This window comes from Nansenia antarctica, assembly GCF_963989245.1.
Source record: "Nansenia antarctica genome assembly, chromosome: 5".
NCBI lineage: Eukaryota > Metazoa > Chordata > Actinopteri > Argentiniformes > Microstomatidae > Nansenia > Nansenia antarctica.
This window is the reverse complement of record NC_137690.1, coordinates 60627305-60651623: the sequence shown is the minus strand read 5'-3', so window position 1 is coordinate 60651623 and position 24319 is coordinate 60627305. Positions and strand designations below refer to the sequence as shown.

Sequence of the window (24319 nt, the reverse complement as noted above, 5' to 3'; positions counted from 1 at the left end):
AACTAATCAAAATATCCTGACTTTTATTCTGAAAAATGTCAGCGTTGTTGAAAATCAATGACACACTCGCTAGTCAAGCCCAAATATTGCAATGCAATGGATTTGGTGAGTAATCCCCACTACTCTACACTAACTAGGTAGTACTCACCCAATCCATTGCATTGCAATATTTTGGCTTGACTAGCGAGTGTGTCATTGATTTTCATCAACGTTGACATTTGTTTACATTTTTTCAGAATAAAAGTCTGAACATTTGGTCAGTTGCCAACTTGTTCCCGCTTTCACCAGTTGCTGTCACATATAGCTTTGAAAAAGAAGCTGCATAATTGTATTAAATACTGCATAATCTATTAAATAAAAGTAATGCATTATACACTGCAGTAATGCACACACTGCACATAAAGTACTCTAATCTAATCTCTAATGTTAAACTACCACTGTTGCCATTTGTGAGTGCAAAATTAACGGACCGAAACTACAGTAAGCTTCTATGCTTGCATGCATGCACCAAACACTGAACAAGACACTCACATATTCACATTCACATTCACACACTCACATGCACACTCACACACACACACACACACACACACACACACACACACACACACACACACACACACACACACACACACACACACGTATGGGTTAAGGTACTGTAATCAGCCCTAATGGTTGATCGGCTGGGTATGTGCTGGGCCCTGATTGTTGTGATTATGCTGATCCTGAATCAAAGTGTAATCAGGCTCAGAGAAACGCAAAAACAAAACAAATCCTTCATAATCAGCAACTCACCCTTACAAACAGCAGTAATCAGAGAACACTCACTAATGGCCTTATTGAACCTGTGTGTGTGTGTGTGTGTGTGTGTGTGTGTGTGTGTGTGTGTGTGTGCGTGTATGTGTGAGTGTGTGTCTGTGTGTCTGTATGTTCCGTATGTGAATCTGAATGCTGTTGACATGTACAGTATCATCATTATTTGTATTCCCACAGAACAGTACTCATCTACATCCATCACTATTCCTCCTCCCTCTGCCTCACAGGTAACATGTGTCACACCGCCACCCTGGCCTCATTGGTTCGTCCCCCAATGCGCACAGTCCAGCCCTCCCTGGAGCTGAAGCCCCTCCTCCCGTTTAGCCTGTTTCCTGGCTGCAATGAAGTGAGTAGTGTCAATCACCACCATCCCCATAGTTACCATTCTGTCAGTTGATAACATGGAAATGGTGACAGGTAAAGTCAAAGTCAAAAAAAGTCAAAAGTCAAAAGTCACTTTATTGTCCCATCACTGGGAAATGTGTATTGGGCTTACACCCCACAGCAGCCAACAAAGAGCAACAGACAATACAGAATGTTAACACACAAACAGAAGGCATCCCTGATTAAGACAAGAGTGGAAATAAAACGATAAGCAAGATATGTTCACATTCATCTGGTGCAGTTTAAAAGTTTAACAGAAACGGGAATAAAATAATTTTTAAATCTATTTAATCTAGAGCGGGGGACTCTGAACCTCCTCCCAGAGGGCAGCAGTTCATACTCTGCATGTAGGACATGGGAGGGATTCATGAGAATTCTATTAGCCTGTCTGAGAGTAGCCTGTTCAAAAATAGACTGCAGGGATGAGTGGTCTTTCACCCCTATGATCTTCCATGCAGTCTGTATCAGTCGGACCAGTTTGGACCTTAGTTGTACAGATAGGTTACCAAACCAAGATGTAATGCCGTATCTGATGAGACTCTCTAAGACAGACTGGTAAAAGAGTAGCATACATTTTTGGTCAACACCATGAACTCTAAGGCGGCGTAGGAAGTGTAGTCGTTGTTGTAATCTGCTACAAAGGCTGTCTACATGAGTGCTCCAGGTGAGTGAGTTGTCAATGAAAACCCCAAGATACTTGTAAGAGGCGACCTGCGAGATGGATTGTTTGTGGATGACCACAGGCCTGTGGTCCCAACACCTCTGGCCTGTGGCCTGTGGTCCCCAACACCTCTGGGGTCGAAATGGTCAGATCAAATGTAAAACTGTTTTTCCATTACTTCCACCAAGATGAACAATGTGTTGTTTATTGAATCATTAGTGCCAGAGTCAGTGGCGGACTCAGGCTGTTTGAAGGGCAGGGGCGAAAAGAAAAAAAGGGCACCTACTGCACGACATGGGACCCCATCACGCGGGGAAAAAATCGCGCAAAAAAAAAAAAACGAAAGACAACCGCTCCGCCACTAATGTGAAAAATCCTGGAGGAAACACTGTATTTAGTATCATTGCAACCCATGCTGTTTTGTGAATGAGACGACCGTTGAGTGATGACTGCCTACTGCCAAGTCATATAATTACAGCAAACATGTCGGCAGTTTAGCATTTCTGTTCTCTGAAAGACAACAAGAGGCACATTATGACATTATAGTCTTCTGTTTTCGTTTTCGCAACTTAAAAATAAAAGCGCGAGCTAAACGTTGAAAATCAATGACACATCGCTAGTCAACCCACAGCTTGTTTTGTGAGCCTGCTAACAATGTAAAGTAGTGTTAGTTAACTAGGTAGCAGTGGGGATTACAAAGGGTGTCCTTTTTCCAGGTTAGAGCAGACTGCATTAAAAGCCCTCTCTGACATCATCTGAACATTTGAGAGGGGGTGTGTCTAAAACTGAAATGGATGGAATATTGGGAATGAGTATTTTAAACGTTAATGTTTAATCATTGGCAACAATTAATTTTGTCAGTGCACAACAGTGCAGATCGAGAAACATCTAAATGTTAGCTAGATATTAGCCCATCGGCCCCATGCAAAAACGCAGAAAATATTTGCTGATGGCCATATAATGTGTTTTGAATGTAAGCAGGGTTTAACTATTTGGCAACGCCCCTAGACTGACCCCTAGACCTAGAAAGCCTGCCCTAGTAAGCTGCATCACATTGTATCCACTAACAGAGCACTCATTAAGACACGTTATTTAATTTTCTTGCTATGTTTTCCCATTGGAAGGGCAGCCAATAGGGCACGTCCTCTCAATTTCTCCACTCAAAAGGGCACTTTAGCGCGACGTTTTCAACTATGGGGGCACATGGTCAAGTTTAGACCATTCATTGGAAGGGCAGCCAATAGGGCACGTCCTCTCAATTTCTCCACTCAAAAGGGCACTTTAGCACGAATTTCTCCACTCAAAAGGGCACTTTAGCGCGACGTTTTCATCCGTGGGCGCACCAGGGGGGGCCCCCCCCCCTGAGTCCGCCAGTGGCCAGAGTCATTATGTGACACTCAATTACCTTCCATCACCACAAACGGTCCTATTACTGTGAACCTTACATCCGTCAGATGGCCTTGATATACTGTATGCAGGTTGAGGCCTGACTATATTAGTTTGGACAACATTTCACCCAGTGAGTCAGATGGAGTCAAGCCAGGTCAACCAGAATCACTGAACAAACAGACATTTGCAGAGTTGCGAAAAACATTGTCCTTGGTTCATTGTCTTCCATAACAAGGTATAGTTTGCCCTGGCACACAATATCTCTTTGTCTTTGTCTATATAACAGTATGTCTTGTTCTGCGGTTACATTTCCATACAACCTCGACTCTGTTGTCCTCCACGCTGTTGTCCTCACACCAAGCTTTCCTTAGAGCGATCTGGCCTGGTCTCTGGTTCACCCAGGGTTGAACACTGCCTCAGGGATCTGATGGGGGGATGAAATGTGACAGCAGCTTGCTAGGCTTTCTATGTTCAGTCTTAAAGGAGATAGAAAACATAAGAGTGGAGATAGATACCATGTACTCTCCTGTGGCTTTGGCTGTGTTGTTGTTGTTTATGTTTTTATGTTAATAAGTACATACTAATTATCTTTTGAACTCAGCTTTTTTTGTCTTGGTCAAGCATACATTATGAAAGACATCCACAGCTCTGCTTCTCCCTGTAGGGATGCTTTGTGTTTATCATGTAATGATTGGGCCATCTTTTTAGTTTTCCATATGCTCCTTGAAGAGACTGAAAGCCACTCAACACACACACACACACACACACGCACGCACGCACGCACGCACGCACGCACGCACGCACGCACGCACGCACGCACGCACGCACGCACGCACGCACGCACACACACACACACACACACACACACACACACACACACACACACACACACACATTTGAGTTCAACCTAACACATACTCAAGAGTAAAATTGGCCAATTACATTTTTCCACTCATTTTGCTACCATTCTTACTCTAAGTTATTAGTTGTGTGTGTGAGAGTGAGAGTGAGTGAGTGTGTGAGCGAGTGAGTGAGTGAGTGAGTGAACGTGTGTGTGTGTGTGTGTGTGTGTTGTATTCACATACAGTCTATGCATGTGTTACAGTGTGCATACGTATGTACAGTATGGATTTATTTGTGTGCACGTGCGTGTGTCCTTGTGTCACAGGTTGGTCAGGGTCTCAGTCCACTACCACTCTATTTCACTTGTCTCTTCCTGCATCTTTCTCTCTCTTGCATTCTCTCCACACTATCCACTCAAGCTTTCTCTTACTCCCTCTCTTTTCTCTACTTCTCTCTCTCTCTCTCCCTCCCCCCACCACCTCTCTCTGTGTCTGTATGATGTGTTGATATGGTGTTTGTGGCACTAGGTTTTGCCAGAATATTAATAAGAGCTTGGTAGTGTAATGGGAATCCTCCCCCTCTCTGAAAACAGCGCTGATGATTTGAACCTGTGGGTGTTTCTGTTCGTAAGTGCACACAGTTGAGCGTAACTCTGGCTAGGCTCTGTGTGTGTGTGTGCGTATGTGTGTGTGAATGTGTGTGTGTGTGTGTGTGTGTGTGTGTGTGTGTGTGTCTAACTGTTAGCACACATAGCCCTCCAGCATTTCTGTTTGTTTGGCGCCCACATGTGGGTTGTCATGGTTACTGGAATGTGTGCGTTGTGAGTCAGTCAATGCGTCTAATGGGGGATTATTCGGTTATTTGGTGTCTTGTTGTGCTTGGCATGTTTATATTTGGGGTGTGCCTTGGTGTGTTTCTTTTGGGATACAGAGATGGGGGGACTGTAGTGTCCTAACCAAATTGTAGAATTGTAGAGTACCAATACACACTCACCTTCACTCACTCATCAAGGGAGATTATACAAACACGCACTCATATATTATTGGTCCCCATTAAACACTTGCATCAGGTAATAACCTTAACTGTTGAGTTATTACAATGTAATAACAGAGTCACCCTGCTTAATGTGCTCCAAGTAAAACTCAATTAGCCATACACCATAATTCATAGTAATGAACCTGAGCATCTCTAACTCATAGCGCATGGAGCCTTCCACCCCAAACAGAACTGGCAGTCTAAGATCCAACAACAGGACTTGATTTAAATTCTGCCCTTTAGTTCACTGTAAATTCTCCCATGGATCTTTAAGAGACTTCAAAGAGGCTTGTGAGATTGTGAGATTGTGGGAGGATTAGCTAGAGAGATTGAGAGGTTTGGAAGAGACCGGCATTGTAGAGGAGAGAGAACAAGAAAGAGAGGCGAAGAGAGGGAGATAGATAGACCGATGATGTAGTTGTGACAAAGAGAGAGAGAGAGAGAGAGAGAGAGAGAGAGAGAGAGAGAGAGAGAGAGAGAGAGAGAGAGAGAGAGCGAGAGAGAGAGAGAGAGAGAGAGAGAGAGAGAGAGAGAGAGAGAGAGAGAGAGAGAAAACCTTTGCTACAGGTGGTAGCCCATCTCAGTGAGAGGAGACAATGATGGATAAGACAGGAGCTCCTTGGGGAGGTCTGAAGGTGACTTTGATCAGACAAAGACAAAGAGGACAGAGAGAGGGGAGCACCTGGGGTGGAGGGAGGGAAAGAGTTATGGGGAGAGTTTAGAGGGGAGCAGATGGGGAGGGAGAGGTGTGGAATGTGTGCAGTGTGGGGTCAGTGGGTGATATAAGGGCCCGTGGGCTGGGATGGGGGGCGGGCACGGGGGGGGGGGGCGATGAGTCAGGGGTTATTTGGGGGACAGAGTCTCTCAAGTTCAATTACAGAAGACAGCAGAAGAAACATACAGTATACAGAGGCATCAAGAGTTCAATATGCAAAATCATCTAAGTCACACACACACAATCACACAAGTTAAATGGTTCCTGTATTGTTTATTTGTTTGATGTAAATCAGGACCCCGCTATAAAGGAGACCCTGGTCTCAGTCAGGTTTCCCTGATGATATAACGTTTAAATCCTCAAACTTGCAAACATAAGCACAAACAGCACTATCATCTCATCTGCATGACCATAACACATTAATCCTTGCTATACTAGCAACAGTGGAAAACCCCAAATAATAATGAAAAGTTATATATAAACCAGCTCCCTCCTCGAGGCACACATACACGCTCAGTTCTTTTCCGCTTGCTGTCGTCTCATCATACCTCCCAGCCAAAGGTCCTTGTTGACTGAGCCCAGGAGTTACCGCCTCTCTGATTAATAGACTTTATTTTACATTTTACAGCTCGTTCCATTACACCTCAGGTATTAGTTGTTTGGCTTCAGAGAGCCTGTGCGGGTTTTATTGGAGTGTGTGTGAGCTCGTTAAAACCCCCAGCAGGTAAGGACCAGGCCCACACAGGGCACTGCAGTGAGATAATGATACAGGCTACAGCACACATGAGCGGGCAATTTTACCATCCATTTCTATACGCTCGTAAAGAGACTCATTCGGCAACAACTGGAGGTGAGAGGCCCACATTTCTATCTCCACCCAGTTGCATTTTATGCTCAAGTTACTTTAAAACACATTAACTTTACCGGAGGAAGACATTCAGACACACTAATTCTGTAAAACTTAATTCAACAAGAAGGTCCTATTTAGAACACAACAGGCTTTATTTTATTTTTTTACAAGCGTGATCAGGGCAAGGTACCAAGAATGTGTCTCTCTTGGGACTTTACTGGCAAAAAACAACACCTTAATGTATCAGTATTCAGACCGGCTGTGTAAATCGCATCACGGTGCCTTCTGGGAAGCTTTTTCACAGATGATGACTTGCACAGCCCAGCCTATCTAGGGTCGACCGGGCTGTTGGGGGACCTCTATCTCAACCTTGACCTCTTTCAACTCTAACCTCTGCTCCAGCCATACCACGTGTTCCCTCTTGTTGTTGCAGATGGATCACGTTCACAAAGCCCTGATCAGTCCAAGCTTTGGGATAGCCTCGCCACTGAAGAGGAGACCCAGCTCCTGTGGGGTGTGTCGACTGAGGTTCAACTCAGAGGTGGGTAGATTTGAACTAAGACTATAGATATAGTTCTCACCGCCATGTACTATTTCTAGTTCTCAGACGCTGCGTGTACACTATAGTATGTGGTTGGTGGAAAAAGGTCACAGACTAAGCAGTCAGAACTCTTTTCAAGGAATGAAAAGGAAATGTAGAAATATTGCACTCTGTCTTGGGTTGAAGTTATTGGGGGGGTTTTATGTTTGTGTGTGGCATCAGATGTTAAAGTACATGGTATTTCTGGTAGTTCACTAGGTCTCACTCTGTGGCTCTGGTTCTGTTCTGTCCATAGATTCAGGCCTCATCCCATTACAGGGGCACCAAACACGCCAAGAGGCTCAAAGCTCCAGATGCTCCAGACTGTAAGACCAGCGCCACTGACACGGCTGCCAAGGAAACAAGCGCCTCCACATCCTGCCATCAGCTGACAATCTCAAACTCAGGTTCAACAGGTTTATATATGCTTCACTGTATGTGTGTGTTTGTGTGTGTGTGTGTGTGTGTGTGTGTGTGTGAGTGTATGTGTGTGCGTGTATGTGTGCATGTGTGTTTACCTGTGTGTGTGTGTGTGTGTGTGTGTGCACATGACATCAAACGCATTAAGGGACTGGATCTTTTATCAACTTTTCTAACAGACCCTTGTTTTCTCTGTCACAGCTTTAACTCTTTCATGTGTGATGAAGTCCTTGGCTGAAATGTTATGCATTCTTTTCATAGTTGATATACTCTTAATTTCCCATATTCCCTCTTCAAAAGAATGCGATAATTGTGTAGTTAATGTTTTCATCTATGTGTGCTTGGTAATGTACTTGGTAAAAGTGTCTGCAAATGTTGATTCAATCAGTAGATGTACATGCGGTGGAGTTGTATGTGTTTGTGTATATCTGTATTTTTGTTTAATTCTGTGGTATTTGGGGCAGCAGGGAAGCTTTCTGAAGATTACTTTGGCAAACAGTCTCATTGTCATTTCAGAGAGACAATCAATGATAACAAACAAATGCATTCAGCGATAATCATCTTTATTAACGCATGAATCCCTAAACCAGGCTCTCCCTCTGGAATAACCTTCCCAGCCAGTCTCACTGCTGATAATGGGCCCTAATCACCTCAATCCAAAGCCTTTAATTTAACCACTTTAATTGTAAAAGCGAATCAGTTCCCAGAGGAAATCTTTGATTATTACCAAGTTGAGAGAGGCAGATTCATTCTCTTAAATACACTCACTGGTGTGTTTTTACCTGTCTGAGCAATATGGAAAAGAGAATAGTTGCGATGGGAACCAGCATAGAGATTCCATCAGAGTTTGCTGCAAAAGATGGGAGGAAACATTTGCAACTCTAACTCCACATTCTGATACATGATCCACTCATTCTCCATTCACTCACACTCACACAGACAACACACATGCTCCAATTCATGTTATTACATTAATATAAAGGCTAAACTTGTGTGTACAGTACATAAAACATCCAACGCCCAAGGCAATGATCTCACCAGAATGTTCTGTTCTATCACACCCTATTCTATTATTCTGTGTAGCCGGCACAGCAGGAGCTGTATCACCCTCATCTTCAGCCTCTGGGGTGGCTCTGTTGACCTGCAGCCCAGCCATATCCATGGAGATAACCTCTGACCCCCCTCTGTCGCCCTGCCCCTGTACAAAGAAGGAGGGAGAGGTGGAGGAAGAGGAGGCAGAGACAGAGGAGGAGAAGGCTAAGCGACTTCTCTACTGCTCCCTTTGCAAGGTGGCCGTCAACTCTGCCTCCCAGCTGCAGGCTCACAACAGCGGTGAGACGCATTACCAGCCTGCGATGCTGCCTGCGTTATATGTGTGTTTTTGTGTTTGGATATGTGTCATTGTTACACTGCACCAACTATGTCTCTCTCGTTTGCATAATCCATGTAGTAACTTCCAATAGTTGATCTGAAAGGAGAAGGGAGATGTGTCAATACTAATGGAACCCTGAAGCCATGTTTACTGCCTCTGTTACCATTTGTTACTGCACACCTTTTTTCATTCACAGCTATTCCTTCTATTCTAGCTATTTCTGCTGCTTTAATGGTACCGCTACTTCTAGTTTCTGAGCCATCTGACTTCTGACCCTATCAGGTACCAAGCATAAGACGATGCTGGAGGCCAGGAGTGGAGAAGGAGTCATCAAGTCCTTCCCCAGGTCAGGGGTCAAAGCCAAGCTGGTCATTCCCGCTGTGGCGTCAACGGGGCTCCAGAACAAAACGTTCCACTGTGAGATCTGTAACGTGCATGTCAACTCTGAGACACAGCTTAAACAGGTGAGTTATACATGCTGCCAACTAGTCCAGATAATAGATAAGCTAAAGGCCAATGCACACGGCGTGCGATTTTGTCGCACGACAACATTCGATTCTCCATTCACACTACCGAAGTGTGTGGGTGTGAATGGAGAATCGAATGTTGTCGTGCAACAAAATCGCATCGCACGCCGTGTGCATTGTCTCATTCCAAACAATGGAATCGAATTCACGGTGCGACAAAATCGCACGCCGTGTGCATTGGGCTTTAGGCTGGCCTTTTGGAGTCTGAGAACTTAAGATGCTACCAGAAGCTGAACTTAAGATGCTATCAGAAGCTGAATTCATTCAAATTAAGTCAGGTCAACTTGAACTTATTAAAGTTGGTTTGGATTATCTAGCTTAAAAGATGAAAGAACAGTAGCATTTTAAAGTTCACCATTGTAAACCAATGAGCATTTGAAACCATGTTATATCATACAAGATTAAATGCTTATAGCATAAAAAGTACAAATATCAGTAAACACAGGTGAGATATACCTATGTTATACACAATTGAGTTATTGTTAAGAGTCCCATCGGTCCTGTCATGTTACCCCCACCCACAAGGTGATATAGATCAAGCATGCCGTAAAAGCTGTGCTAAGCTCAGCCTATCAGGTAAGATGGTGTTAATTGGATCTCTATCAGTGACTAGTTTGATGGCAGATGCTCATGAATATTCATCAGTTCATCAGCCATTTTAGGCCTGATTGGCAATAGTATCTGTGTTTGTCTGTCTGACAAAAAGTACTTTCCAAATCAGCCCTCTCATCAATATTCAATGGCATATTGGCGTATTTAAGATGCCATGAAAATCTGCATCCAAGAGTAGAAATAGAAAGGAACTTTGATGAGGTTTATTGTTTCCTTTCATTTCCTGCTGTGCACTGAATATCTCTGAGCTGAATATCTCTCTAGCTAGACACCTGTGGCTAATGTCTGTCTGTCTGTCTGTCTGTCTGTCTCTCTCTCTCTTTCTCTCTCTGTGCAGCACATCAGCAGCAGGAGACATAAAGACAGAGCAGCAGGTAAACCAGCCAAGCCAAAGTTCAGCCCCCACGGTACGACCCAGCGCAACCAGACTCTCCAGGCAGTGAGTACCACAGAACCGGGTCCAATTGTGGATGAACTTTGTTCATTTTGTTACGGTGTTTATATGATTTGCATATTCAAATTCTTTTGTAGTCTGATTGTGAAGTGGCTGTGATGTAGAAATAGACGTGTACACAATACAGTATTAGTGGCTCTAATGGCCAAAGGGGCTTGATCAAACCAATGACGTTTCCTCCAGCTCCATATTCAGATAACTAGGATTTAGATCATCAGAATGTGTGTTGGGTCTCTGTGGTCTCCAGGTCCAGATGGCTCTGAGGAAGGAGCAGCCCCTGGGGAAGCCTCTGGCCTCCTGTCTCCTACAGCACCATCTCTCCCTGTCCCCGTTCCACCTGCGCCACACCTCTACACCTAACCATGCCCTATTTCCACCTCAGCCCCTCCCCCAAGCCCTGCTGCACCCCGCCCCCGGACCTCTCCGCATGGCACACACATCAGTACTGTTTTCCCCCTACTGACCCACACCACACCCAGACCAGCACCGCACGAACCAGAATAGTGCCCAGAGGTATGCAGCCAGTGTTCAGGCCAGTGCTGGGATAGAGCAAAAGCCTCCATACCCTGTGGGCCTTCAAGAAGGACAGAGTGGAAGGACACTGAACCAGAACCACCAGAACTGATCTGATCAGAGTGGACCTGAACTAGGGACAGACTTTTGTGATCAGATCTTTTCTTTCTACTGACCCATTTTGGACCAGAATGTGTGTGTGTGTGTGTGTGTGTGTGTGTGTGTGTGTGTGTGTGTGTGTGTGTGTGTGTGTGTGTGTTGTTTTCAAATAAAGAAGATGAATGTTGATTATGGCCTCTTTTATTCTGAAGGATTCTGGCTAGGTCAGTGTAATTTCCAGGTTGAAAGGAATTTGTTTGGAATTTGGAATTTTTTAAAACATTTTTTCTAGCATTTGCTTCAGCCTGCCTGCAGTGCCAGATGGGTGCTTTTAGACCCAGGTCTTAGCATGTTTCTTGAAACTGTATTTAACTTTTTCAAAACAGTTGACATGTTCCCCTCAACAGTTAACAAGTGTGGCCAAATCCCACATCGCTTTTGCAAAATGTACTATAACTATGACTCCCAAAATATTAAAAAAAACAACGATATCTATTGTCATCTAATGAAAAGTTAAATCCACAATTCAGATCATAATGACACACTAAATGGTAACTATAACCATCAATATGCATTTCAGCTTGGTCAACTTTGATTTGAAAAACAGTATGAATTTCACTTAGGTTGTACCAGATAGTTTATGGCAATACTGCGCCTGTTACAGACAATATGATTGCTTCCCTTAAATATCAAATCCAAGCAGGTATGTCCAACAACAAAAAGTGCAAACAAAAACATTTACAGTAATATAATCTCTCCAGTCTGCCAGGTCACATGTTACATTACTGATAACCTGTTTCATATGTGATTATAGACTGATTGTTAGCTGAACTGATGAACAATGAGTTACAATCTATGGTAGAATCTAAGTAGAGATTCACTATAGTGGGATAAATGGCTATATGCTATAAGGAATTAATTCAGTTTTGTCAAGACTTACTTAACTCTTTTGCAAAAAAGTGCTTAACATTTGTATTTTGTGTGAAAGCAATGAGAAATGACTTACTGCTGAAAATGTTACTGTTGCTGTGTGTTATTGCTGTTGGCATGTGAACTTTAGTTTCATACAAATGGTAGAATAATGATAGAAAAACTCTCAACATTCAATCATAAATAGTAAGCCACATACACACGCATCCAGCCAGAGGCATACAGGTACTACTGTATAGAGACAACGACAGAAGCACCTCCACACCACCATAACTCCTAAAGACATCTAAACCACTCTGCTACTGGGCTGAAGCTAAGATAATCTCTCTCTGGCTCCCATTCAAGTATTTTTTAAGAAAAAAGGAAAGACCTAAAAACCATATATTCTTCATTTGGCTTCAAACAAGGCCTTCTACAATTATTTATTACGAGTACAGATAATCCCACTCTTTTTTCCCCTGGCTTTGCGCTCTTAAATAAATCAGAGCTGGAATGTTCTCCATGCCGTTATTGTTTGTGAGTTGAGGTCTACTGGACAACCTCAGGCTCCATGAAGCTCAACCAAAATGAATGAATTAAATACTGTACATCTCATCAGACATTTATTAATTAAATACTGTACATCTCATCAGACACTTGTTTGTGAATGTTATGTTTAGGGGCGGAGAGTTTTATTTGAGAGGCATCTACACTTGCCCTCTTGATTTATATAATATACAGAATATGCCATTTAGGTCTATATGCCATTTTATCCAAAGCGACGTACATTGCAGTGAGTGAATACATTGTCAGTATATATGGTCCCAGCGGTATAGTAACACCCTTGAGTAAAGGAGGTAGTTGCGTAAATGAAAACGATACTACAACGGTGATAACTTCAGCCACAGAAAAAAATGTTCTAAGGAACTTTACAAGTTCTTTAGTTTGTGAACTACCCCTAAACCTGTCTTATCCTTTTGAATTGGCTTCTCTGTCCTGTCTTTATCTTGCCTCAGGATAGCTTGGAATCAGTTCCGCAGAGATAAACCAAATTCCTTCAAAATACAGATCTGTCACTAGTCAGCCAGTACTGCTAATTTCCTCCCACTCAGTGGCTCCAATACTAATAACTCTAATGGCAAGGCTAGAAGATGGCCCCTCACTCAATAGCAGCATCCTCATCCTTATTCTCCCCCTCATCAGGACTGACAATCTCACATTCATTCTGCAGGAGTGATTGTGAACACCTGTATATGGGATACTCAGTGTAATATTTATGTGTAATATTCCAGAAGCTGTCAGAGGCATGCCCCCCCCCACCCCTCTCTCTCTCTCTCTCTCTCTCTCTCTCTCTCTCTCTCTCTCTCTCTCTCTCTCTCTCTCTCTCTCTCTCTCTCTCTCTCTCTCTCTCTCTCACACACACACACACACACACACATACTATCTTCTCCACCTACTGTATGGAGAGAGTACAGAGGAGAGCTTAGTAGGCCATCAGAGGCTTAAAGGTTGTTTCACCAAAGTTCTGCAACCAATTTAAATTGACACAGTAGTGTTTGACAATATATTACAGTTATGTAATATTAAAAAAGAATCACATTATATGCATGATGTCAGCAGGGATTAAAGTGTTAATGTCAGTAAGGTCAGAATGCTGTTCCAGCAACACTTCTGCCATCGGTTGCTATGATAGCTACTTTAGACCTAAGTAAGATGGCTGATCTGTGGTGCCGTCATGCCCAAACATGTACGGGTATAATCAGGTCTTTAGAACTCCATGATGTGTTCGTGCTATGCCGACGCTAGCATTCAGGCATGCTAATTTCACGTGTACACTACGCTAATGCTACTGAGTTGGCTAGTTAACTGATGTAGCAAACAAACCCACATCACATCAGCCAAAGTAGTGATAAATATAATTCCATAACTGGATACTACTTTGTTTCCAATCATAGCTAGCTAGCTAGCTTACTTATTTACTTATCATCTAGCAGCATGCCAGTCATTCGACTGAACTATTACTGTCCCAAATGTACATTTGATAAGTACGTAAGTAAGAAACAACGGATGCGTCATGGCATTCGAAAGACCTGACGTCCATCACCCAGACACATTTTGGCACCTGGACACTATTTGGCATGACAGATTACGATGTCACAATAGCCCCTCTACTGTTCTGTCTCAATGGTTCTAGCACTAAGAAGGTCACAGTGATACTATATACTATACAGTATGTCATACAGTACAAATGTCACAATGAGTTAAGGACTCGATGGCACAATGACGTTAGAAGATGCAGTGATGATGCTAGAATAATTTTGGAATGTTAATACTAGTCTGAAATGATGTCACAGGGCATGTTGAATGATGGTGTTACTCCTTTGTATGTCACAATATTGGTGAGTGTTTGGTGCTCTATCACAATGGGTTGCTGGTATGATATTATGTTGGGTTTATATTAGTTAACATTGTTTTTCTGTATTACAGAGATGCACACTAGTCAGCTCAACTCAGGGGTTTTAGAGAAAGGCACCAGATTGGACCCCAATCTATCCAAACAGCATCGACAAAATCGACTTAAATCCCACATTTTCTCAGTTGTTTCTTTTTTAGTGTTTGCTTTGGGGGCAGATTACACTGTCTGCGTTATGATTTCATTATCATCAATTGTACGCTTGGCTTCCCACATTTTTCCACATTAAATGTTGGGTTGCGTATTTTGGCCTGGGAAGGGGGGGAGAGAGATTACAGTTAATGTGTTTCATCTGGTGGGAGTGAGAGCTTGTGCTGACCTGTTCAGTGACTGGATTTATGCGGGGCTCGGACTGTCTAAAACATGACTTGGGCTGTGGTCAGATTGGACAGGCCCTCTATGGTGCTGCCATCTGCTAAACTGTGATGGATTACCCACTGTTTGAGTGAACTGAAATGTAGGTATGAGGCAGTTTAGGGAGGGACAGGAATAAAGATTCAATTACCGTTCCATCATAATAAGTGTCCATAATAGTCCCTGTAACAATTTGCTATTAGTTTGAGACCCCATTGAGACCTTCAGTCTTCACGTCATAATGCTCCCTTGAGTCCATGAAGACCAACTGAATCTAATTCTTCACGCTGTATCCTCCTTCCTCCTCCTAATCAATTTCTCCAGACATTTGCCATACTGATAATCAGGAGTGGCATTTGATGGTCAGATGATGTATATAGCCAATGAACACAGCTGCGGACCTGATGCTACCCTGTAGTTATTCTGACATGTTGTCACATACTATGCAGACAAACATGAGCCATGTGACAGCTATCATGGACCCTTACTGTGAAGTAACAACAATAACATTAGGTGACCTTTATAAAGGGATAGCACAGCAGGTAATCAGATGGTAGTTGGTGATACATTGGTAATAATGTATCATGTATAATTAGGTTGTGTTGTGTAGTGCTAATGCGCTGTTGTGTTTGTGTCTGTGTAGGTGCTATGCCATATAAAAAATTGCTCTGTTTGACTTGTGTAGAAGAAAGTCAATTACATCATGACTCAGAGTTTAGGTTCATTGAGCAGAGAGTGAGTAGAAAGGATTGACTATGTATGGCATAGAAACAGAGAGAGACGGAACATGGGGGAGGAGAGAGCAAGAGAGAGAGAGAGAGAGTGATCATTTGTGTTCAACTCTTGTTTGTATACGTTTGTTTTAATAGTACTTTAGTTCCATTTTATTGTGAATCAATGTAAGGGGGGGGGGGGGGTATTGTCCATCCACTCTGGTGAGTTTGAAAAAAGCTTTGTGTCAGTAGGCCGTTTCTCTGGGGCCCCTCTGTCGCGATTTCAGCACTGGACAGCGATCGTAAATTAAATGTAAGGTAACTTGTCTCCTAATGTAGTAGCCTTTCATGACACCTCTTTGGTCCTCATATTGACAGACATCAATAGCAAACTCCAAAGGCAAATGCAAAGCCTAGAATCAATACTAGACACTCTTGACAGCTCTCTTATGCCTGATCTGATCTACCAGAAACACCTGTCAAGCCAAGTGTACCATAACTTTAGGGTAGGCCTACCTTAAAATATGGGGACTATGCATAAAAAGTAATTTCTGAATGGTGAAACCAAATGCCATCAAATAAAAGCTCTCTCTACTTTAACCTCAGTAATAGTTTGATTTAAAATCCACACTTCTGGAGTGTAAAGGCAAAAGAAGAAAAAGAAAAAGATTCACTGATTACTTCACAAGGCGCTGTATTCCACCCTAGACTTTTCCACCTTTATGAAATGTATACATGCATTTAGTGCCATCTGGTGGCCGTGTTGTGCTGAACCTGAACTCCGGAGGAAGTGACGTCACTTGAAGTTTGCCACCAATCAGCACTTGCAGCGCACATTTCGAATCTAAACGGAAGAAGTCGTGTGTTTGTGTTTGCTAGCCCACCACAGAAGGATTCGATTCGATTTTTTTTGTACACAGTTCATAGGGGAGGTGGTAAGTTACATTTTCAGGCGAAAACCCCGTTGAAAAAAACCGGACATATAGGCTATATAGCTACATTATAGCTATGTAGTGTAGTGTTTGTTTTTAGCCTCTCTTTGTCACCTGCGGAGACGCTGGCTAGCTAGCTTGTTATGCTAGCCGACCAACAACATTGACTCTATTAATCCACTTAGGCGACCCTGATTTAGCTCCTAAGTAACGTAGCTTTGGGATGAATTCGGTTTCCTCGATTTTCTACCGATAACCAGCTAGCCACTACTTTCAACCATGGTGAGGGAACGGGGGCAGAAAAAGTCTTACCGGCAGAGCCTGGACGAGATCAAGGACAAAATGAAGGAGAAGAGGAACAAGCGGCTGGCCACCGCTTCTACCTCCCACCGAGGCCGGACCAAGATGATGATCCACAAAGCCAGTGGTGAGAGAGATGCCCATCTCATTAAAATCACGACGAGTAACACAAGTCTTACTATGAACATGTTTGGTCTGCTTTGTACTGAGAACTTAGCACTGTTGCATCGGGTCTATCTGTGTCAGACTACATGGTCATGTCATGTCTAGTCTCAGGTCTAGAGCTCGTGTTAGGCCTGTTCCTTTACTCCTCTATTGTAGATCAACTGTTGAAAGGGTTTGTCCGTGTATCGATTGTCATGGTTACATCTCCTCCCTCTCCTGCAGCGGGTAATGTGTTGCCGAACATCCTAAAGGGCGTGCAGAGCAACAACAAGGCCCTAGCTCTGGCCCTGGAGGCAGAGAAGGAGAAGATGAGGCATGCCAATGGCATCATCCTCCAGATGAAGAGGCAGCAGCAGGCCCTCTTCCTCCACCTCATATTGCTCAAGAGGAAACTGAAGGAAGAGGAGTCGCGGGCCAACACACAGGTATAGCTCTCTCCCTGAGCCATCTAGGGTAGATGGACTTTATTTGGTTGCGGATCGGTGTGTCATAGGGCTAATACTGTATATGAATGTAAACATCAACACTCATTTTATTTTGAGAATTGTGTAGAGTCAATAGTTTGTGTGTGTGTGTGTGTGTGTGTGTGTGTTTTAGAGCGAACCTGCACAGATCCAAACTGAACCCCTCAAGCCTGTGGACACCTCCATGTGAGTTGATTAAATGCCATAGCTTGACATTCTTTACACTATGCAAAATATTAACTGCATCAATGAAGGAAGGATCAGTAAGGAAGTATTTCACAATCAAAAAGGCTGACGTCCCTCCTGATTTACACATCATCCTTCCTTAAGTTGTACTTTTTCAATGCTGTAACTTTTGTGCAGGAGAATGCAGAATCCCACTGGCCTGGAAGAACTTCTGGCTTATGAGGCCCCAGCCACCAGCCCAGGTATACATGGTGTACATACTATACAGTATCATGTACAATTTAGCCCAGTTATAACTTATGATGCATCATTTTATAGTAAGTAATATGTTGTACCTCCAACATCAAAATGCTTTAAGGAGTTAGACAATTACTAGTTTGTGTGAGTGTGCACTGTGGATGCATATTAGGATGCGTCTGTCACTGACATTATGTCGCATCCATTATCTGTCTCAGAATCTCAGGTTACTGGAGTGGCAGGACCAACTGAAATTGATGACGAGGTAATCTTGCCGCGTACTGTGGGTGTGAGGCGTCGGCGGGGGGAGAGCAGGAGGCGGTCTGATAGAGTGGCGGGGCGATCCATCAGTGAGGAGACCCCCTGCACCCTTCCAGAGGCTCTTATACACAAGGAGGAGGCAGCGGTCTTAACAGAGAGCCCCATTCACAATGTCAGAACGGGTCAGAACCACACACAGGAAGTGGAGTCAGGGAAAGCAGATCTGACTGGCTTGGAGGAGTTCCATCACTCCACACCAGAGCCCCCAGCCAACCAGCGGCAACCCAGACCCAGCAGACCCCAGACCCAGCAGCTTCGCCCCAAACTTGAGCCGGTATGTAAACCGGAGAGGGGCCGCAAAGCAGACCGTGCCCCACTGAAGAAGCCATGGGAGAATTCCAAACCCAGAGCCCGGTCCAAGAGCAGGAACGGGTCCGTCACGAGGACCAGAGCTGGAGCACCACCACAGGGGGACAAACTCAACACTTCCCTCGGCTTCAACGACACCTTCGACTTTGACTGTGAGGAGGGGGTACATGTCACGCCCTTCAAGGCCGGCGGGGGCAAGCCTGACGAGAGCCCCCCTGCCACGACCATCCAGGAAGAGGAAAGAGATGTAGAACAGGGACAGACTCTTACTCAGTCACCATCCACGGTCGCCATGGAGAGCGAGACCAGCTCATCCTCCTCATCAGAAGCGGAGAACAGCCCCTACGTTCCGCAGAGCCGTCGTCTGCGGAGGAGACAGAGCCCGTCAGAGACAGCGAAGGCTCTCCCTGCTCGCAGAGGACGAGCCCCAAAAGCAGGCCACCAGATAGAAAACATCCCCCCAAAACAGGAGCATTTACATGGTGAGCACTAACTGAGATGCTCATTCTTGATTAAGATGAGTAAGTCATGTTTTGTGTCTGTAAATTCTTTTTAATCAATGGCTTAAAAAATGTGTCATCATTGTAATTGTCTAAATGAATGATGTACTACTGAAAGTCTTCATATTGCCTGGAATGATATTTTGGGCATGAGATGAGCCTGAGGATTTCTATTTAATCTACTATTTTGTTTCTTGTGTGTCTAGTTAACATTGAGGATAAGGCCTGTCCCAGGGTTATGGCACCTGAGATCACTGAGAAAGAACTCCATCTCTCAGACTCCCCTGGTTGTCCCCAGGGAGAGGAGAACTACCCAGGTGAGTGGACATGTTGGTGCAGTCATGAAGACTGCGAGTGACTCTCCCTGAAATGTTAAGAAATGCAATATAGCCATGATCCTTTGTGAAATGGCAATAATAAACGTTCTAGTCTTTTGGTCCGCATATCGGCAACCAATCAAAATGTTCAGACTTTTCTTTTGAAACACGGAACTACGTTTCAACGTTGTTGAGAATCACAACACAAACTCGCTAGTCAAGCCAAAATACTGCGACGCAATGGATTGGGTGAGTAATCCCCACTGCTACCTAGTTAACTATAACACTACTTGACATTGTTAGCAGGCTCACAAAGCAAGCTGTGTTAGTTGACTAGCGATGTGTGATTGATTTTCAACAACGCAGAAATGTATTCAAATTTTTCGAAAGAAAAGTCTGATCATTACATAAGATCCCAATATGAGGACCAAAGCATTAGAACGTGTCACAAATGGCTCTTCATTAAAGATCTTTTATTCTATCGGTGATGAGGATGAATTTGGATTTATGCTAAAAAAATAAAATAAAAACATTGATGGTTGTCTGTCCCAGTGCACTCCAGAGAGGAGGAGGAGGAGGAGGTGGCTTTGCGCCCTGTCACCCCTGGAGTGGAAGCGGAGATGATGAGGATCGACAGCGTCCTGTCTGTTTTCAGAGACTCCACAAAAACTCCAGGGTTACCGAGCCACACTTCACCAATGGTCAACAACTGTAGGAGAACAGGTAATGCCCAGTTGGCTATGGAGAGTTAGTTAGGCTATGATAATACCATCTCACATCTCTTCGTTGTAAAAAAGCGTTGTAAAAAAAGTGCACAGACTTCAATGGATGGCGGCTTTTGCACGACTGTAAACATCCCTGGCACCACTTAAGAAACAGCGGATTAGGAAAGCACAATCCTCCATTGAAAAACAGTGGCTCGCCCGGAGCAATGCCGTTCCCGTGGTCATCATGTGAATGCCCTCTTACTCCTATCTTTGCACATTTCTCTAATCAGTTCTCTCTACTTGTCTCTGTCCTCTGGTGTGTAAACTGCACTGGTCTCACCATGTTACTCTGTAACGCCTAGTGACTAGGCCTATATGACATTTCAATCATAAAAGTTCATATACCGGTAATCACAATTTCTGGGTTCAAGAAATGTCCAGTGGACTACTTCCCTTCCTCACCACTCTTGTGTTTCCTCAGGTGGGCTTGGTGTCAGGGCTGGAGGGCGGGGCTTCAGTCTGTGTGATGTGACCAATATGTCCTCTACAGCCTCTGCAGCCTATCGGAAGTTCCCGTCGGTCAGCTCCCGCCCCTCCGGCCGATGCTCCACCCCAGTCCCCGCCCGTAAGAGGCGCGCCTCGGCTACAGTGGACTACAAGGAGCCGTCACTTCACTCGTGAGTCTCAAACATACAGTTCTAACATCACTGAATTGTAGACATCACCGCATATATGCATATTTTTGGTAGCATTTGTTAGAGTATCATATGACGTTTCATGGAATTTTGTGTTGCTGTTGTGTGTGGATTTTTTTACCTCTTATGATGGATAAAATCTCTTTCTCTCCATCATGAATTTGAATCTGTGTTATTACTCTTCTCCTAGGAAACTCCGACGGGGAGACAAGTTCACAGATACCAAGTTCCTCCGCTCTCCCATCTTCAAACAGCAACCCAGGAAGTCAATCAAGAACCAGCCATCGGTAGAGAAATACAATGAGTCATTTGTCGGATGTCTCTGATGTGCCTCCAACCCACACACTAGACTTTTATTCCCTGGATGTAATTGCTTCAAGTTATTTCCTTTAAATATTGACATGTTTGTGACTGTGTGCTTGTGATTAAATAATAAATGTTTTTTATTTTCGAGTTATTTGTGAATGATGAAGTAATGGAGTATTTCAATAATTTTCTCACTCGATTGATCATCCCTGTCTCCCTATCTTCCTTTTCTGTCAATTAACCTCTTTCTCTCTCTGACTGTCTGGATTAATGACCAGACCACTTGTATGACAATAGTATGTCATAATGGCGCTCTCCTGTATGATTATTATATTCTTCTACTCCATTCATGTGAGATGTTTTAATAATAAATACACTTTCAGACCTTGCTTCATCTTCATTGTGTGGCGTAATGTTTCAGATATAGAATGTTTACTTTTGTTATACAGTGCATATATCTTTGGATGAAAAAAACATTATCTATAGTTAGTGGATGCCTTGCAATAATGGATCCCATATCATCTTATGTAGCTGTAAGCCAATCTCCCAATGAATAGGAGAAATAAGCACTAAATAATATCAGAATATTAAGTAAGACTGCATATCTTTTCTATGCATGTTGGTGGGTAATGTACCTGGATCTAATGCAAATTCACCTCTGAAATAGTCGATGATGTCACAAGAGCAATCTGACCAGAGCTCTGACCCACTGCTCTGGTTCTGGTTACCTAGGAGATATCACAGAACTTGATTATGATACACATAGGTGTGTATATGTATTTATACAGAAGTTATAAACGCCACAAACAGTGTCGTACCAGACAACGAAGAAGACAAGACAACCATTGAACATTGACCATTGACCATTTACAAGTACCAGACAATGATCCAATCCAGTGAGATGGACATTCTACAGTACCTGAGCCAAAATCTCCACCTGAGTCCCCAGAACCAGGCCCATGGCCATCTGAAGAGACCTATACTCCGTGCTGCTGGTGAGTTTCTTAAAAGTCCACTATATATATATATGATATATGATATATATTATATATTGATTCAGTCTAAATATAAATTCATTTTATTTGTATTTCACTTTCTAGTCTTCCAGTTCCAGCCAGCTGTCCCCACAGTCTCTGCTGCTGGTGAGTACATTTCTTAAAGGTGCTAAAACTATATAAATATAATGGAATTTGTATTATTTAGACTCATGAATGCATATGATATGTTGTGTCTAGTGACTCTGCACTGTACACTGGATGTAATCACTTCCACATTAAGTCCAGTGTATCTGCCACATTGTTTTACTCTACTGTATAAATTGCCACATGAAGATCATCAACATTTACTGATTAATACAGTTTATTTAAATTAATTGTATTTGTATTTCACACTCCAGCCTTCGCGCCTGCCTCCAGCCATGGACACGGTGCTGACTCCTTCATGGACTGGACTGCAGCACCTCAGCTGAGCGCTTCCCCTACAGTCTCTGCTGCTGGTAAGGACATTTCTTAACACTAGAACAGCCGTGCCTTTTTTACCTACTATAAGAGCCTATACGACGTTCTGGCGAGATCTTTCTCCAAGGAAGACCTCCGCCGCTTCTTAACTCATCACTTCATAGGAGCTCAGAACCAGAACCAGACCCAGGGACAGGGACAGAATCTCCACCTGAGTCCCCAGAACCAGGCCCATGGCCATCTGAAGAGACCTATACTCCGTGCTGCTGGTGAGTTTCTTAAATGTCCACTATATATATATATATATATATATATATATATATATATATATATATATACAGTATGTCTTGCCACATAAAGCTCATCAGCATTTACTGATTGATTCAGTTTATATAAATTCATTTTATTTGTATTTCACTTTCTAGTCTTCCAGTTCCAGCCAGCTGTCCCCACAGTCTCTGCTGCTGGTGAGTACATTTCTTAAAGGTGCTAAAACTATATAAATATAATGGAATTTGTATTATTTAGACTCATGAATGCATATGATATGTTGTGTCTAGTGACTCTGCACTGTACACTGGATGTAAGCACTTCCACATTAAGTCCAGTGTATCTGCCACATTGTTTTACTCTACTGTATAACTTGCCACATGAAGATCATCAACATTGACTGATTAATAGAGTTTATTTAAATACATTGTATTTGTATTTCACACTCTAGCCTTCCTGCCTGCCTCCAGCCGTGGACACGGTCCTGACTCCTTCATGGACTGGACTGCAGGACCTCAGCTGGGCGCTTCCCCTCCAGTCTCTGCTGCTGGTAAGGACATTTCAAACACTTAATCAGCCATGACGGGTTTGTGAGTAAAAAAAACATGTTATATCTTTGCACTCAATCAAATTTCAGGACCCTCCTTTCATGACTTTTCCTAGATATGTGCCGTTCTACCACCCAGTATCTTTACATTTTCAAAATCACATCAGGATAAGCTAATATAAAGCTATTTTGCAGTTTTTCTGTGTAGGAAGCAGGATAATTTACAAGCGGCCAACTAGTGGTCGTTGTGTGTAAATAGCAGATTTACATTCTAAAGAGAGGCTCTTTTAGTAGGTAAAAAGGCACAGCTGTTCTAATAAGGTCCACAATATATATATATATATTATTGTATATATATAATAGTTTATTTAAATTAATTTTGTTTGTATTTCACACTCTAGCCTTCCTGCCTGCCTCCACCTATGGACACGGTCCTGACTCCTTCATGGACTGGACTGCAGGACCTCAGCTGGGCCACAGCAGCCAGCAGAGTGTCAAAAGGACTTGCGGAAGCACCCCAACCCAAGAGATGAACCGCAAGAGGCAAAGGATATAGACGGGAGCCGACCAGACCACCTGACCCATATTGAGACCAACTGATCTCCTCTGACCCATATTGAGACCAACTGATCTCACCTGACCCATATTAATTTAAATAAATAATTTTGCCATTTAGCAGACGCTTTTAATCCAAAGCGACTTACAATTACGAATTACAGGGACATTCCCCCTGGAGTAACTGAGGGCTAAGTGCCTTACTCAAGGGCACACTAGTAGTGGTGTGGTTTCAGGCGGGATTTGAACTCACAACCTTCCGATCACAAGTCCAACTCACTATCCACTAGACCACCACTACCTATATTGGGACCAACTGATCTCCTCTGACC

At 43.3% G+C, this 24319-nt stretch overlaps 2 protein-coding genes across 2 annotated transcripts; both read left to right on the top strand.

Annotated features, from left to right (window-relative positions):
• Positions 1-1048: 1048 nt before the first annotated feature.
• LOC308158200 (zinc finger protein 385D-like) lies at positions 1049-11121 on the top strand (the record flags this gene model as incomplete). Its single annotated transcript, XM_080531795.1, has 7 exons — positions 1049-1162; positions 7127-7234; positions 7530-7599; positions 8777-9025; positions 9348-9529; positions 10542-10643; positions 10906-11121. The coding sequence occupies 7 exons, from the start codon at positions 1049-1051 to the stop codon at positions 11119-11121; spliced, it is 1041 nt and encodes a 346-aa protein (XP_080387921.1).
• Positions 11122-16930: 5809 nt separating this feature from the next.
• On the top strand, positions 16931-21178 carry LOC308158199 (uncharacterized protein; the record flags this gene model as incomplete). The annotated part of the gene is made up of 7 exons (XM_080531794.1): positions 16931-17078; positions 17339-17541; positions 18230-19115; positions 19340-19450; positions 20003-20173; positions 20639-20834; positions 21043-21178. 7 exons carry the CDS (start codon positions 16931-16933, stop codon positions 21176-21178), a joined length of 1851 nt encoding a protein of 616 aa, XP_080387920.1.
• Between the last annotated feature and the right edge of the window lie 3141 nt (positions 21179-24319).